The 15083-nt window shown below is 41.8% G+C and overlaps 1 protein-coding gene across 1 annotated transcript; it reads right to left on the bottom strand.

Annotated features, from left to right (window-relative positions):
- Positions 1 to 13688: 13688 nt before the first annotated feature.
- LOC125765675 (TBP-related factor) lies at positions 13689 to 15076 on the bottom strand. Its single transcript, XM_049431054.1, has 3 exons — positions 14842 to 15076; positions 14688 to 14767; positions 13689 to 14361 (listed from the first exon to the last, which is right to left on the bottom strand). The coding sequence occupies exons 1-3, from the start codon at positions 14929 to 14931 to the stop codon at positions 13842 to 13844; spliced, it is 690 nt and encodes a 229-aa protein (XP_049287011.1). The 5' UTR covers positions 14932 to 15076; the 3' UTR covers positions 13689 to 13841.
- Between the last annotated feature and the right edge of the window lie 7 nt (positions 15077 to 15083).

Genomic DNA, 15083 nt, shown 5'->3' with positions numbered 1-15083 from the left:
CGCATGTGGCCTCCATCATCATGCGTTGAGATGTGAATAATTTTCCGCGAAATTAACACGATGCCGGCCTATTTGAGGGTGGATGGAGGGAGGTGTCCATTTGCTTGATGTGTCCTCGATATCTTAAAGGTGTCATAAATGTGTCAATATCTTTGCTTTTGATTGCTTGCGAGTGTGCTACATCAAAAGATGTACGTGTATTGGAGTTGTTAATGAGATAGGCTTTTTTACATTACATCTAAATAAATTACTTTTCGATTGATCAATCGAAACCAATTAATGCTTTCTGTTCTGTACTAAGGTAATGCTGAATGGAACAGTTCCTTTGCCGTGTTTAAAATTTGTTATCACTCGATGACACTTGACACTTAATTATAGTTTTTTTCCTGCTGAAGTGGGCAGTGGGCAATTTTAAACACATGAAATTTTTTAATAGTAATGTCCGCTTCCTAGGAAAACTGCATTCATCTATTTCAGTACAATATTCACCCCAAAACAACATTTTTTGCTGTTTTCATAAAATTTATCCGACAATTTTAAGTTAAAATTTGCTTTAATTTTTTTTTATTTTTGCTCGGTTAGAACGGCCTGGCCGTATCTAGAATTGCTTTAAAAAATACTTACAAAACATTTTTTTCTAAACGCTAACCAAAATTTGAAACTTACTTAGTAATTAGCAATGGAGACGCCCAGTACTTTACGTATTAAGTTTAACAGAGCGTTGGTTTGACAGCAACAAAAAAAGCTTGAAGTGAAAATATTTGTTTACAAACATTTGCACAAGAGATTTGCCCAAATTTTGCCATTGATAACACTATTCTTTGATACATATGAGAAGACGACAATCGTCCCTTCCATAGTAGCATCAAGTCAAAGTTGGACGAAATAATAGTTCTCATTTCCTTTTTTTATTTATTCTCTAAATATTCTATCAAATTTCCTACAAACCGCAACTATGCAAATACCTTTAATTTTCTTAAATTAGTGTCCTTTCAGAACCAAGGAAGATAATTAAAATCAGTCCATAATTTAAATATCGATTCGATATCGAAATTGTTGTTGGATGTTTACATTTATACTAAGTTATGGGAGATGCTATAATGAACTTTGAATTAACGAATAACAAAGAAGAACTAGAATAAGAACAAAATTTAGAGAGAATAAACCAGTCCGAGTAGAGCAATCATTGAAACCACACGCGTCCCTAACAAGCACCCTTTAGAGCTACGAACATTGGTCCTTCGAACCGGATCGCTGGATTAGGGACAGGGCTTACAGTTGAAATATATCATTGCCAACAGTTAGAAGTGATTACACTGTGGGATAATAAGTGAATTCTTATTAACCATACTTTCTGCGCACTTGTAAGAGTACTAGTGATGCGTCGGTATACGCATTCGTGTGCAGCAAAGGAACTTTGAACGTGTAAAAGGTTCATTTCTTAAAGTGGTTGTGCTGCGTGTGAAACATTAATACGAGAGCGAGCGATCTCTAACCCGATGATCACTGATAAGTGATTGGACGTATTAGTGTGAAGCGAAGTGAATTGATTCGCAGACACTTTTGGCGATTTGTGAGGTCAACGGCATCGTGGTTGATTGGCTCAGACTGTGCGCGTCAGGTGCAATGTGTGTGTAACGTTTACGCGTAGTGCGTGTTGAGACTGTATAGAAACGATACTGCCATATCAGTGCAGCCATTTCGGTATCGTAGAAGCGCGTCACATGGTTACAGTGTGGGTAATAAGTTTATGCGTACTTTCAATACCCGAATTAAATCCATCGTTTATCGGAGACAAACTAGTGGCTTTAAGCTCATTATAAGTTCTGGTGATTAAAGGAACGATAGTGTCGGACCGGAATAATTTAATTCACCAATATGCCTACCACGGACCAGCCGACTGGTTCCACAGCGTCCACTGGAGATAAGGTAGTGGTTCAACCTGCCCCCATAACGGATCGACAGTTTCGCAGGTTGAAGAGAATTTACAGTGACTGTTTGCGTAGTATCGATCAATTTAAAGAATTTGTGGATGATTACAATGCAGAAAGGCACAGCGTGCAAGTACAAGTGCAATTGGAGCAGCTGGAGGACGTGAGAAGCGAGTTCATTAGTGCGCGAAGACAATTACTGCATGAAGACGATTGTGATGAAGATGCCTTAGTGGAGGAATATAAACAATTTAATAAAACCTTTATCGAAGTAAAGGGATTTCTTAAGAGTAACTTGCATCCGGAAGCTATAATGATGCCAGCAGCTAGTAGCACAATATTGCAAACATCTACGTATCGCCCTAAAGTACGGCTACCGGAAATAAATTTGCCTTCGTTCGATGGTGACGTCACAAAATGGCTAACCTTTAAGGACCGTTTCACATCCATGGTTCATGAGGTGGTTGAACTTTCAGACGTAACCAAGCTGCAATATTTGTTAACAGCCTTGAAGGGAGACGCAGCTACTTTATACGATCACACTCAACTCATAGCTGAGAATTACGATATTACGTGGAAATCATTACACGAACGCTATGATGATTCCAAGCGTATAAAAAGGGAACATTTTAAGGCATTATATCAGTTGGAACCAATGAATGGATCGTCGGTCGAAGAATTATCGCGTTTAGTGAACGAGACAAAGAGATTAGTGAGAGGCATGGAACGAACAAGTGAACCGGTAAAGCATTGGGACACACCGTTAACGTCGCTCGTGATTTATAAGTTTGATCCTAAAACGCTTCTAGCATGGGAGCAACACTCGGCTGACCAAGAAGCTGATTCGTATAAGGAATTAATGATTTTTTGTGAGAAGCAAATCAAGATCCTTAATAGTTGTACTATGCGAAACAAAACGTCAATTGATACTAAACCAGCAAAAACAGTCAGTGGTGTGCGAAATCAAATTCCTCGGTCGAAGAAAGACAATGCAACATCGTTAGCGTGTTCCGTTCAAACGACGAACCCATCAGTAATTGTGTGCCCGGTGTGCAAGGCTGATCATGTGTTATCAAAGTGTAGTTCCTTTTCAACTATGGACCGTTCGCAGCGACAAGAACAGGTTAAGGAACATAGGCTGTGTTTTAACTGTCTGAGGAGTGGTCACAGTATTAGGTTTTGTCGATCGCATTCGAGGTGTGAACATTGTAAAAGAAGACACCATTCGTTACTGTGTGATAAGAATGCATCTGCTGTCAGTGAAACGCAAGTCGTCCCCATTAGTGCAACATTACAGGACGGCAGTAAGCAGGAAAGGAAAATGATTTGGTTATCTACGGCACAAGTGTTGGTGTCGAACTGGAATGGTGAACCTGTGCCGGCGCGAGCGTTATTGGATATGGGCGCTCAATCTAACTTCATAACCGAACGTTTAGCTCAACAGTTAAAGTTGCGGAAGACGCGAGTACAGAAACCTCTGTTTGGAGTAGGAACGGTGGCCTTGACCTCAAGCAGTACAGTTACAACTACGGTCAAATCAGTAAACTCCTCACATGCGGCCACATTAGAGTTCCTCGTGCTAACAAGTGTCACCGCAGACTTTCCTCCAAGGTCAATAGATGTACAGCAATGGAACATACCATCAGGGTTTGTATTGGCTGATCCAGGTTTTAATAAACGTGAGAAGATTGATCTACTCCTTGGTGCAGAGATATTTGCTGAGCTGTTGGAGCAAGGACAACTAAGTTTAGCGCCGAACCTTCCAAGGTTATTGAAAACCAAGCTTGGGTGGATTGTAAGTGGAAAAATGATTACGAACCCCGAAGACACGAACCAATATGATCTGGCCTGCTGTAGCGTGATGGAAGAACGCTTTAACAACTCGATGGATCGTCTCGTATCGCTCGAAAATTTGCCAGAAGAAAGGATTCCGTCAGAAGATGACATCGCATGTATGAAACATTATGAGGAGACAACTCGGCGTAGTAGAGATGGCAGGTACATTGTAACTCTTCCTAAATTACCACAGTTTTCAACATTGCTTGGTGAGTCACGGGAGATTGCCTTGAGACGGTTTTTGGCAATAGAGCGAAGAATGAGAAGAGAAAAGGAACTTAACGATGCTTATAAGGAGTTCATGCAGGAATATATAAGCTTGGGCCATATGTCCTGTATAGGCACATACTCGGAGTTCGAGGGGAAGAGTTCGGAGGTGGCATATTATCTTCCACATCACGCTGTGTGGAAGGCTGGAAGTTCAACGACGAGATGCAGGGTAGTCTTCGATGCATCTTGCAAGACGAGCTCAGGGCGATCACTGAACGATGTCCTGATCACCGGACCTCAGATACAAGAAAACATCATATGCATACAGTTGAGGTTCCGGATGAAGAAGATTGCTGTGGTGGCGGATGTGGCGAAAATGTACCGGCAGGTGCTAGTAGATGACAACGATAAGGCATTGCAGAGAATCCTGTGGAGAGATCATTCTGGAGAACAGCTAAGAGTGTACGAGCTTAAAACCGTGACGTATGGCACAGCATGTGCACCTTTCCTAGCTGTACGTACGCTACAGCGTATTTTTGAAGACCACGGAAGCAAGTACCCAAAGGCGTTAGCATGCAAAAGGGATTTTTACGTTGATGATTTGTTGTCAGGTGCAGATTCCGTTCAAGAGGCTCGAGAAATGGCGGATCAGTTAAATAAGTTAATGAACGAAGGTCAGTTCTGCTTACGGAAATGGGCATCAAATCATCATGGAGCGTTAATCGGTATTCCCAGTGAGCAGCATGCAACCGGCAGTCAGTTAGAACTTGCCACTGAACAAGACTCAATTTCAACACTAGGATTGGTTTGGACTCCAAGCAAAGATACTTTAAAGGTCCAGGTACGGGTACCAAGCGAAGTAGAAGTCAAAACAAAAACACATGTTTTATCATGTATCGCTCGATTGTATGATCCGTTGGGATTCTTGGACCCGGTCAAGATGAGAGCGAAGCTCATTATGCAGACGATATGGGCATTGAAAGATGCGGAAGGAAAACCTTGGAGTTGGGATAAGGAGCTGCCAAAACCAATAAGTCAAGAATGGTCATCATTTGTTACCCAACTGAAGCTGTTAGAAGATGTGAAAATACCACGATTAGCAGTATCCAATTCCGCCGAGCAATATCAGTTGCACATATTCTGCGATGCATCCGAAAAGGGATACGGTGCGTGCTGTTATGTTCGTAGTCTGGCAGCGACAGGAACAGTTGTGGTTCATCTATTAATTTCGAAGTCTAAAGTAGCACCTTTATCGCAGAGAATGACCATTGCTAGACTTGAATTGTGTGGAGCATTACTTGGAAGTAGATTGTATAGTGTGGTGAAGGAGGCGTTGGTAACCGATGTGTCTTGCTACATGTGGACTGATTCTCTCACGACATGGCATTGGATTCAATCGCCACACTCTCGTTGGAAAACTTTTGTTGCCAACAGGACTGCAAAGATTCAGGCGTTAACCAGAGGGGTAGAGTGGAGACATGTTCCTGGTAAGGAAAATCCAAGCGATTTGGCATCGAGAGGATGTGATCCGGAAGAATTCTTGCAGCAGAGTGCACTATGGTGGTCGGGGCCTGGTTGGCTTTCCCAATCTGAAGATCAGTGGCCAGAACCTCCTGTGGGTAAACTGACAATTGTAGAGGAACAGCGTGCAACCACGCTGTTAGTAATGTCCGAGAAAGAAGAGAGTTTCTCAGATCGAATATTTTCGCGATATTCAACATACGCGAAATTGAGAAGAGTGATTGCATATTGCTTGCGTTACATTGCTGCTTTGCGGAAACAAAATCATCAAGGGGAATCAACAGCGCTGACGTCTGAAGAGCTAAGGCATGCAGAAGACGCAATTTGTCGTATCGCTCAACGAGATAGTTTCGCCGAAGAACTGAAGACACTAGGTACGGGAAAGAACATAGCTACAACATCGTTGCTGAAAGGATGCAATGTTACAGTAGACGACAAGGGTATCCTGAGAGTGCAGACCCGTATTGGAAATGCAAAGCTTTCAGAAGACGTTAAGTATCCAATAGTAATCGCCAAACGTCATGCGTTAGCGAAACTGTTAGCCGAACATTATCATGCCGAATTATTGCACGCTGGACCACAATTAATGATAACGACCATCAGACAGCGATTTTGGATCATGGGAGCAAGATCAGTAGTGAGGCGAGCTTACCATCAATGTATAAGGTGCTTCAAGTCCAAACCGAAGTTAATTATACAACCCATGGCTCCTCTTCCGACTACACGTGTGAATAAGGCGCGACCTTTCGCGATATCAGGAGTTGATTATTGCGGACCGGTAATGATAAAGGCACATCACCGACGAGCAGCACCAACCAAGGCGTTCATAGCAGTGTTCGTATGCTTTGTTACACGTGCCGTGCATCTAGAGTTAGTTTCTGACTTAAGTACTGCAGCGTTTTTAGCGGCTCTTAGAAGATTTGTTTCACGGCGAGGAGCAGTATCAGAGATCAACTCTGACAACGGAACAAACTTCAAGGGTGCCGCGAATGAACTTCAGCGGCTGCATGAGTTACTCCAGTCGTCAAACCATAAGGAGGCAATCACCAACTGGACGGCGGAAAGAGGAATAAAATGGAAGTTCATCCCTCCACGAGCCCCGCACTTTGGAGGCTTGTGGGAAGCAGCTGTACGTTCCATGAAATATCATCTAATCAGAGTCCTGGGTACAGCTGCGGCAAGCTACGAAGACCTGACAACACTGCTGACGGAAATTGAGGCGTGCCTCAATTCACGCCCACTCACTGAGTTATCTGCGGATTCGACTGATTTAGAAGCCCTTACTCCAGGTCATTTTCTAACCGGTTCTCATTTGAAATATATTTCAGAAATTGACTTGAAGGACATACCAGAAAATCGATTGAATCATTGGCGTGTGATGCAACAAAGGCTTCAGCACTTCTGGTCGCGGTGGCAGCGCGAGTACTTGCAACAGCTAAGAGCAAGGACAAAATGGCACAACCCCGCTGTTCCGATCAAGCCTGGAATGCTTGTAATACTCCATGAAGACAACATGCCTCCGATGAAGTGGCCGCTAGCACGCATAACTGAAGTACATCCAGGCAAGGATGGAGTCGTCAGAGTGGTCACGTTGCGCACTGCACAAGCGTCGAACGTAAAGCGTCCTGTGGTTAAATTAAGCATATTACCAACGGAAAATTAGGGGGTAAAGGGCAGATAGCAGGAACTAGAGCGTCTCGTAAGAGGAATCTGAGTGAATTTAAAATATCGGAAAAGGAATTAGGTTGCAGTAAAATATGAAATTGATTACTTACTTTAAGTTACAACTCGGAATACTAGTTGTTATAACGCCGTTACGAAATAATGAATTGAACTCAAGATTAAGTAAAATTACCACTTAAGTAAAATAACGGATTTTAGGTGGTCGGAATGTTGGATGTTTACATTTATACTAAGTTATGGGAGATGCTATAATGAACTTTGAATTAACGAATAACAAAGAAGAACTAGAATAAGAACAAAATTTAGAGAGAATAAACCAGTCCGAGTAGAGCAATCATTGAAACCACACGCGTCCCTAACAAGCACCCTTTAGAGCTACGAACAATTGTTTTGAAGTTTGATATTTAAATTTGATTTTTTCACATCAATCATTACCAAAAAAGGAAAAAAAAAATAATATTTTGAATTCTTGTGTTTGCTGAAAATAAAAAATTGACTTCTGGACTTTTATCTCGTTAAATGTCCAACGTGAACTCGCCGCTAACGAGGCCCCATTTTCTACAAACCTTCCAGCTTTCGTTCCGCTTGTTTCATTGGGGCGGTTGTGTGTTCAATTTGTGCGACTTTTTCCGTGTACCGTCGGACAAAACATCTGTTGTAAAAGGACACGTGCAAAGTCAACCGGTTACCGGGTTCGGGTATGTTAATTTGACCGTCTAATTGGGCACAATTTTCCGAACCGATCCCTAAACGTTTGTGATCGTTCTCCCAGCTATGAAAGGTCATACCAAAAACGGTGAAAATGAAGCATCAACCGTTTCGGGCACGCAAACACATAGGGACACGATATCCCTTTTTTGTATACCCCTCGTCGTACAGTTGAAGCAAATATTGTAGGATGGACGGTTTTTCCCACCGAGTAAAGAGACTCTTTAGTGGGAAAAACAGCTACAAAACGGGGAAAAGCTACAAATGTTACTGCTTTCGCATTGGATGAAGAATGTGTTTGTTTAAGCTGTAAAAATACATTTTCCAGGCTACCAACTAGGACCACGAAGGAAGAAGGTGCAACTTCCTGTGAAATTGTTTCAATAGTTCATTTTGTTAGTAATTTACTTTGGAATCAAATTTTACACCAAACACCAGAAAGTGAATGTTAACTACTTCCAAAAGGATGATCAGCAATGGATGGCCCTCTTTTGCTGTTTGGAATAAAATGAATAGCCAAAGGAAATGTTGAATAATTTATCATTCACATAAATCATGCCGTAAACTACCCACCCTTGTATTTTTTCCTCGTTGCAATTCGAGATGTGCATTCCGTGCAGCGAGAAGTTTCACATTCATTTTCTCTCCTACGCAAACAATTAACCCGAACGGACATCGAACGATCGGTTCGGTGCAGTTGGTATAAAAATTTAAACATTACCCGGTACCAATGGTGGTATTATCCTTGAAAGTGAACCCAGCCGTGGCTTCAGGTAACACGTCGCCCAACATCACAGGATCTATCGTTTGTATCGGGATAAAAATGGTAGAAATTGATATCGTTGTATGTCACGATTGTGTTTACTGTACGCAAAACCAAAACCCCTTCATTGTGTCAAGAAGAAGTAGTAGAAATAGAAAAAGTAGAAGAAAAGTTTTCTCATGACAAAAGTTTATTTTTTCTTGTTAGAAAGAAAGATAGCGCCAAGAAAAAAACGCAAGAAAATCAACCGGATAACGAGATAGACAGAGAGAGAAAGAGAGAGAGAAAGCCTCGAGAGGTTGAAGAAATGCGAAAGCTACAAAGGAAAGGGACTGTGGGACGAGATACGGGGTTGCTTCAGTACGCTTCGCAGAAGCAACATGCTGCTGCCCAAAACCCCTCGCCCTGCCCACTGCACCGAAACGACCCACCGATGGTAAAACCCACCAGGGAACCAGCATAGCTAAATGTCAAAGGTCGAACCTGGGTACCGCTAAACCGGGTTTGGTCGGACACGAATTGTTGTTGGTGCGAAAATGCGAAACAAAAGTGCGCCAGAGCAGAACTAGCTTCTTCAAAAAACCATTTCACTCACACGTTCGCTAGGGGTGGAAAATAAAAATAAAAGAAACCATCAGAGAATTGTTTCGAACGGAATTATCTGTGTGTGAGTTTTTTTTTAAATAAAATAATCAAAAAAGCAAAACACCACCGCTTATAAATGGTTATCATCATTGGTTTCGCTTTAGATAAGCGGGAAAAAGGTAGGGATCACATGTAAAATGCGGATCCAAACGGAAACTGGCTGTCCTGGCCGGTCTTAGGAAAACAATAGACTCACGCATCTAACGACATACAAACGAGAGAAAGTTTTTTTTTCTTCTTCAGAGAAAACCAAACAAATTTTCAGCGATATAAACGCGGATATGCTGGCGGATAAGAAAATGCATATCTTTCCATTATAGTGAACTGATGCTTTACCTGTGCTAAGATGTGCCAGAAAGTGATTCTGCTAAACTCTAAAAACCACCTGCAACAAATGTTGCTCACCACAGCGTACCACAGCGGTTATTTCAGCTGTTCCCTGGCCGGTCTCTGTGTGTGACAGCAATAATGGCAGCTGGCAAAATGATGTGAAGCGCAACATAAACAGTGTGGTAAATAGATGCAAAAAGATGCGTGGGCTACATTGCCGGGATCGGCGGGAAAACCCTCCACACGTAGCAGGAATCGACAAATGCCTCCATGCTTTTCCCAGGTTCGGTTGCATCATTTATCAAATGCATGCGGCAAAAATGCTTCCGAATGGAATAATACGCTGCAACAAAAAAAAAGAAGGTGTGCGGTCAATGTCGAATAGTCCTTCCGGCAGAAGTTGGAAAATGATGAGCTTTCGCGAGTAACAACGCTTCTTAACCAAGCTGTCCAATTTAGTGTGTGAATTTGCAAGAATATGACGTGTGGCCGGGTTGCTGATGAACTAGTACAATCGATGCTAGAACTCCTTTCAGCCTGTCACATGGTGGAAAGTTGGAAAAGTGGAAACAAAAATTATTCATTAATGCATTTATAGGCCAAAGAGATTTGAGCTTAATTTTAGCTGTCACCTTAATGTGGTGATTGATGTAGTCAGCCATCCAAACACGTTTGCTGATGAGAAATTGCTTTGACGGTGATCGTGAGAATTTGTGCAATATGCTAAGGTGTGCTGATAAGAAAACTTCCACTTCCACCAACAGTGAAAAAAATGGAGTCGACTTCAAAAAAAATTAAGATTCGTATCTGGTCTAGAATCCGGAGTCAACAGAGGATTCGATTCCAGAATCAACTCCAGATTCGATTTGGATCTTTTTTTTACCTTCAATTTTCCTCAAATCTTCCAGCAGTTTTACTATGTTTTTTAGCAAAAGTTTTGATATTCTTTTTCTTCAGTTTTTATCTAGTTTTTCCTTAGTTTTTATTATACTTTTCACACTTTTTGTAATGTTCTGCTTCTTTGGGGTTTTTATACGAAGTTCTTTCTATTTTCGGGTTTTTAAATAAGCTTTTTATAACTTTTCCTAATGGCAATTTTTTTCACGAAGTAAACGTCGAGTTCCCGAACGAACATTCCTAAAGAATTCGCTCTTTTCGCGATACTCTTTTGGGTTTATCCGATCGGCCAGTGATCATGAATAGATCGACGAACTATTAGGACGAGTAACTTCTTCTCGGCATCTTTTGGTGGTTGTTTTGCCCTTTAATCGGACGAGCTCGCCTTTAATCGGCTACCAGCCGGCATTTTGTCGCAACATCGAATCCAATTTCAACATTATTCCTTCCCAAAAACAAGCACACCCTCTGAAGAAGCAAGATGTTATTACGAAGGAACGTTGTGACAAGCTGTTGTGTTCGGTTAGTAGTTAAACATTAAATGGGAAAAAAACTACATCCCAAACATCCATCCATATTGTCGAGGGCAGGCGAATAGCTGAACATGGCAAAATTATCCTTGCGCAGCAAACGTACCGTGACATACGTCGTGTGTTTGATTTCGACCGAATAATATCCAACCTACGCGAGTAGGTTGTCAAAAGCACAACCCACACAAGGGATCGATCCTCGGTAGGAAGATCAGGTACATCTGTATGTGAACGGAAAAAAAATGTACGTAAAATGAAATAAAACTTGTGTATGATTGGAAAGGTAATCTATCACCTTACCGTTAGGCGTGTGTTGAAACTTTAGAAGATTATTACACAAAACTTGCATTACTTATTTGCTGTGTACTTACATTTCTACATCTACTCACATACCCACCAATACCGTAAACATTGACCTATATAAAGGTCAACGACGGCAACATAACGAGAGATGCTTCGAAATCGAATACCCGGGCCCAGTATCTCCCACGGTACTGTCGGTACGCTAATGGACGGATGTAAGCCTCGTGTTCAGCAACGTGATCCTTTCGGTAGTGTGTAACATTATGCGATAACTATCTGGTACATTGTTTAGTTGTCGGGTCCGATTGTGTAATTTCCCACGTGGTTCAAGATGTTGTTAGATAACGCTAATAGTGGAGAACAGTGAAAGATGATAAAGCGAATAAGGAATGCAACAAGTTAAATTAGTTCACTTAACAATATAGCAAATAGTTTTGCTGGTCCACATTAGGAATTTAGCAAAAATATGTAACAAATTCAAACGTTCAGTTCAGCTCAAGTAATAAGTTATTAAAACCCCGTCATCAATAACCAATCAATAGCCGCCAATCATAACCAACTATTAATCTAAGCACCGGCAACCTTCGAAGGGTTTAATGACGTCTACCAAAGCGGAACACTAATTAAACGCTTGATGTATTATAACTCATAAAATTGGTGACTTTTCCACCCGCGAAAATAGGAAATAAATTTCGTCCCGTTTTGCCGTACGATTTTATCACGGATCACCGTAATTCGGCAAATGACTTGCATTTGATGACACCGTCTAAACTGGCCACTTAAATCCATCCAATCGTGGTGGACGTTGTTTGGTGTGCGGAACTGTTACTAAGTGAAGCTTCACTTCTCACTACCGTGCTGACCTAAATACGCGCACATCATAAAAGCATAAACCCGCCAATCATATTCGCGTGTGGGTTAAAAATGAAATTAATGCTGGCTGCTACTACTACTTCCCCGATTGCATATGCCATTTCCCGGGGGTCGGTAGCGATAGCGAAATCACTTTTGCAGTTTATGCTTTACTGATGCACCAGCACTTAAGTAGTGCCGTGAAGCAGTGTGGGTTGTGTTTCCTTCCTTCTGCAAATCACGTTCAACGACCTAAAGCCAGCGGAATGGAATCGTTTGCTAAACTTTCTGCCGAGTGGTTAAACGGAGGAAACACAATTCCACGTAAAACCGGTGTGAAATATTTATTAACAAGTCGCGCGCGTGTGTGTGTGTTAAATTGATTTTCTTTCCTCCATCCCCCGTTATTGGTGCTTTGTGTGTTGCAAGTTTATTTTTAAGTGGCAACATTTTTAAATCTCACTTTTACTGGTCACATCCTTCGGGTACCGAATTTGCGCCGAACGTATAAACGGGAGACAACATCAAAAATCGAATCCGAATGAAGAAGCATTCCAGCATTTGTACAATGGGTTTAAAATTCGATCCACCCAACTCCCGTTTGGGTTCCTCGGATAGCATAAGATATGAACTTAGCTGTAGCAGCGCTCGATTCCGATTCCGTTGCAATTGGCAAACACTTTCAAACCGCTTCTTTGACTGTCTTTTCCCTATGTGTATGTGTTTTTTGTTTGTGAGTATGTTCCACTCTAAAATGGGGTAGCACACTTGCCCCGAACGAGGAAGCCACGACACGACAAAACGAGACAAAAATCACAGCATGAGCCCATGTTCCGACGCTTATCCTTTCGTTCGTCCGGGCCTGTGTGCCTTTTTTTTCTCTCTCTCGTCTTCTTTTAATTTCACCCCTATTTTTTATCCAACTTCCAGCCGGATCATTGCATAGCAATGATGGCAAATGCTGGTGACAAAACTTTTGCGTCAGTCAACTGCACGACTTCAGACTTCGAGGAGCCAACAAACGGTGGTTCCTTTTCTTTATCCTTTTTTTTTTGGTGTTTGCTTTCCCCTCGTCCGACTATTCCGAGATGAATTTTATACACTCTGCTCGCATGTTGCTGTGTGCTGTGTTGCGATGCGTCTTGCAGCATAATCCACGTCATGCATGTACAACCATACACACAGCTCCGGGTGGTACAAGGCACAACGACACAGAACGTACGGGGTTCTTCCTTCGAGGCTTGAAAAGGGATATAACGAATTCATTCAACTTCCGTCCGTCCCAAAATGAAATTGATTTCGGAGTGGTTTGGTCTATTTTTGTCACGCGTTTTCATATTTTTTTTTTCAACCAACCCGTCCCGATCGGGGAATGAATTGATTGGTTCCGTTTTTTTTAGGGAGTGCAGATATTTAGAACATATTTAATGAATTTCGAATAACTTAGCAAATATTTACTTAGTAAGTGTTCAACTGTACTTAATGTTAAACAAGAGTATGTTTATTATTTTTTTACAATCTATTGAAAATATTAAAATGAAACTAATCAGGCGATACTGATGAAATGCATCGAATTTGATCATCTGTCTTGGGTACATAAATGAGTCTAATCGTAATTATTGCAACAAAGAGCTAATTCTTACGGAAGCTCTGCAGTATCGGATAAATGTTCTTTAAGCTATCGATTATTTCCTGCTGGTTTTTGGCACCCGTAAAAACGATCTTACCATTGACGAATATTAGCAGCACTACCCGTGGTTTCACCATCCGATAGATAAGCCCCGGAAACAGTTCTGGCTCGTACGAACTAAACTGGCCGTGCATTTGGTTTAAATTTTCCAGCCGTATCGGAAACCGCAAATCGGCCGTCGCCACTAGATTCTGCACCTTGAAGTCGAGGAACCGAACGTCGAAACCAAGCTTCTGGATAATGCGAACGAATTTTCGAAGCCCAATATGTGCCTGCTGTTCGTTCTTTGCTCCGGTACAGATGACTTTCCCCGAGCGAAAGATCAGTGCGGTGCAGCGTGGGTCTCGTATCCGCATGACAACACCGTGGAAGCGGGCCGGGTTGTACTCCGAGTTGCGCGTACGGAAGTTGATAGTTTTCAGATTTAGCTCACATCCCACGCTTACCGTCGCTACGCAGTTTCTACACGGGATGATCGTATACGATCGCGTTAATATGTATAATTTGCTTTGTCTAACTAGCGGCTGCAATACAATACATTGAATGTCGCTACATATAGTTAAGGAAAGTCAAAATATTGGCTAGCCAATACATCTTTGGAGGTTGTTTACCCACATAAGAAGGTTAAGGAAGGAAGGAGGTTGTATAGCTACATACATAAGAAGGAGTTTGGTGACTTCTTGACTCTTGAAGCGAGCAGTGAAGAGTATAGCTTTTTAAATGTTAGCATAGGTACATACAAGACAGTCTTACAAGACAGATTCCTACAGGACAGTGTGAAACGTTACCTAACAAGCACTGAATTGATCGCCTCTTGTGGCCCCGTTGGAACAGGTGTTTGCATCAGTATTCCAGCCTGTGGAGGTTGCTACAAATAGAAGGAAAACGATTAGCAATCACATGATAATCAATCAGCACCATTCGTAATTGGGAGTCACCTACTTTTACTAGCTGCGTTAATGAGCTGCTCGTCTGCCGGGGTGCAGAGTTGAGCAACATTTTTAGCGGTGATTCGGGCGCCGATTTATCCATCTTTGGCTAACAGAACTGTTCACTGTTGTACGCAAAACGGTATATTTGCTATTCTCGTACTAACCCACCGAAACTATTGAACCGGCCACGAATAAGTGACTGCTTTGTTGTTTATTTATTTTTGTGTACGAATAAACACAAAAAGAAACGTC

Source organism: Anopheles funestus, chromosome 2RL, assembly GCF_943734845.2.
Source record: "Anopheles funestus chromosome 2RL, idAnoFuneDA-416_04, whole genome shotgun sequence".
NCBI lineage: Eukaryota > Metazoa > Arthropoda > Insecta > Diptera > Culicidae > Anopheles > Anopheles funestus.
The sequence above is the reverse complement of the archived record's forward strand: the minus strand, read 5'-3'. Positions and strand labels throughout refer to the sequence as shown.

Coding starts and splice junctions, on each gene's coding strand:
- LOC125765675 (XM_049431054.1), bottom strand. CDS start 14,931: ATGGATAAATCGGCGCCCGAATCACCGCTAAAAATGTTGCTCAACTCT. Junction 14,768..14,841: donor CATTAACGCAGCTAGTAAAA/GTAGGTGACTCC, acceptor TTCTATTTGTAG/CAACCTCCACAGGCTGGAAT. Junction 14,362..14,687: donor ATCAATTCAGTGCTTGTTAG/GTAACGTTTCAC, acceptor CATCCCGTGTAG/AAACTGCGTAGCGACGGTAA.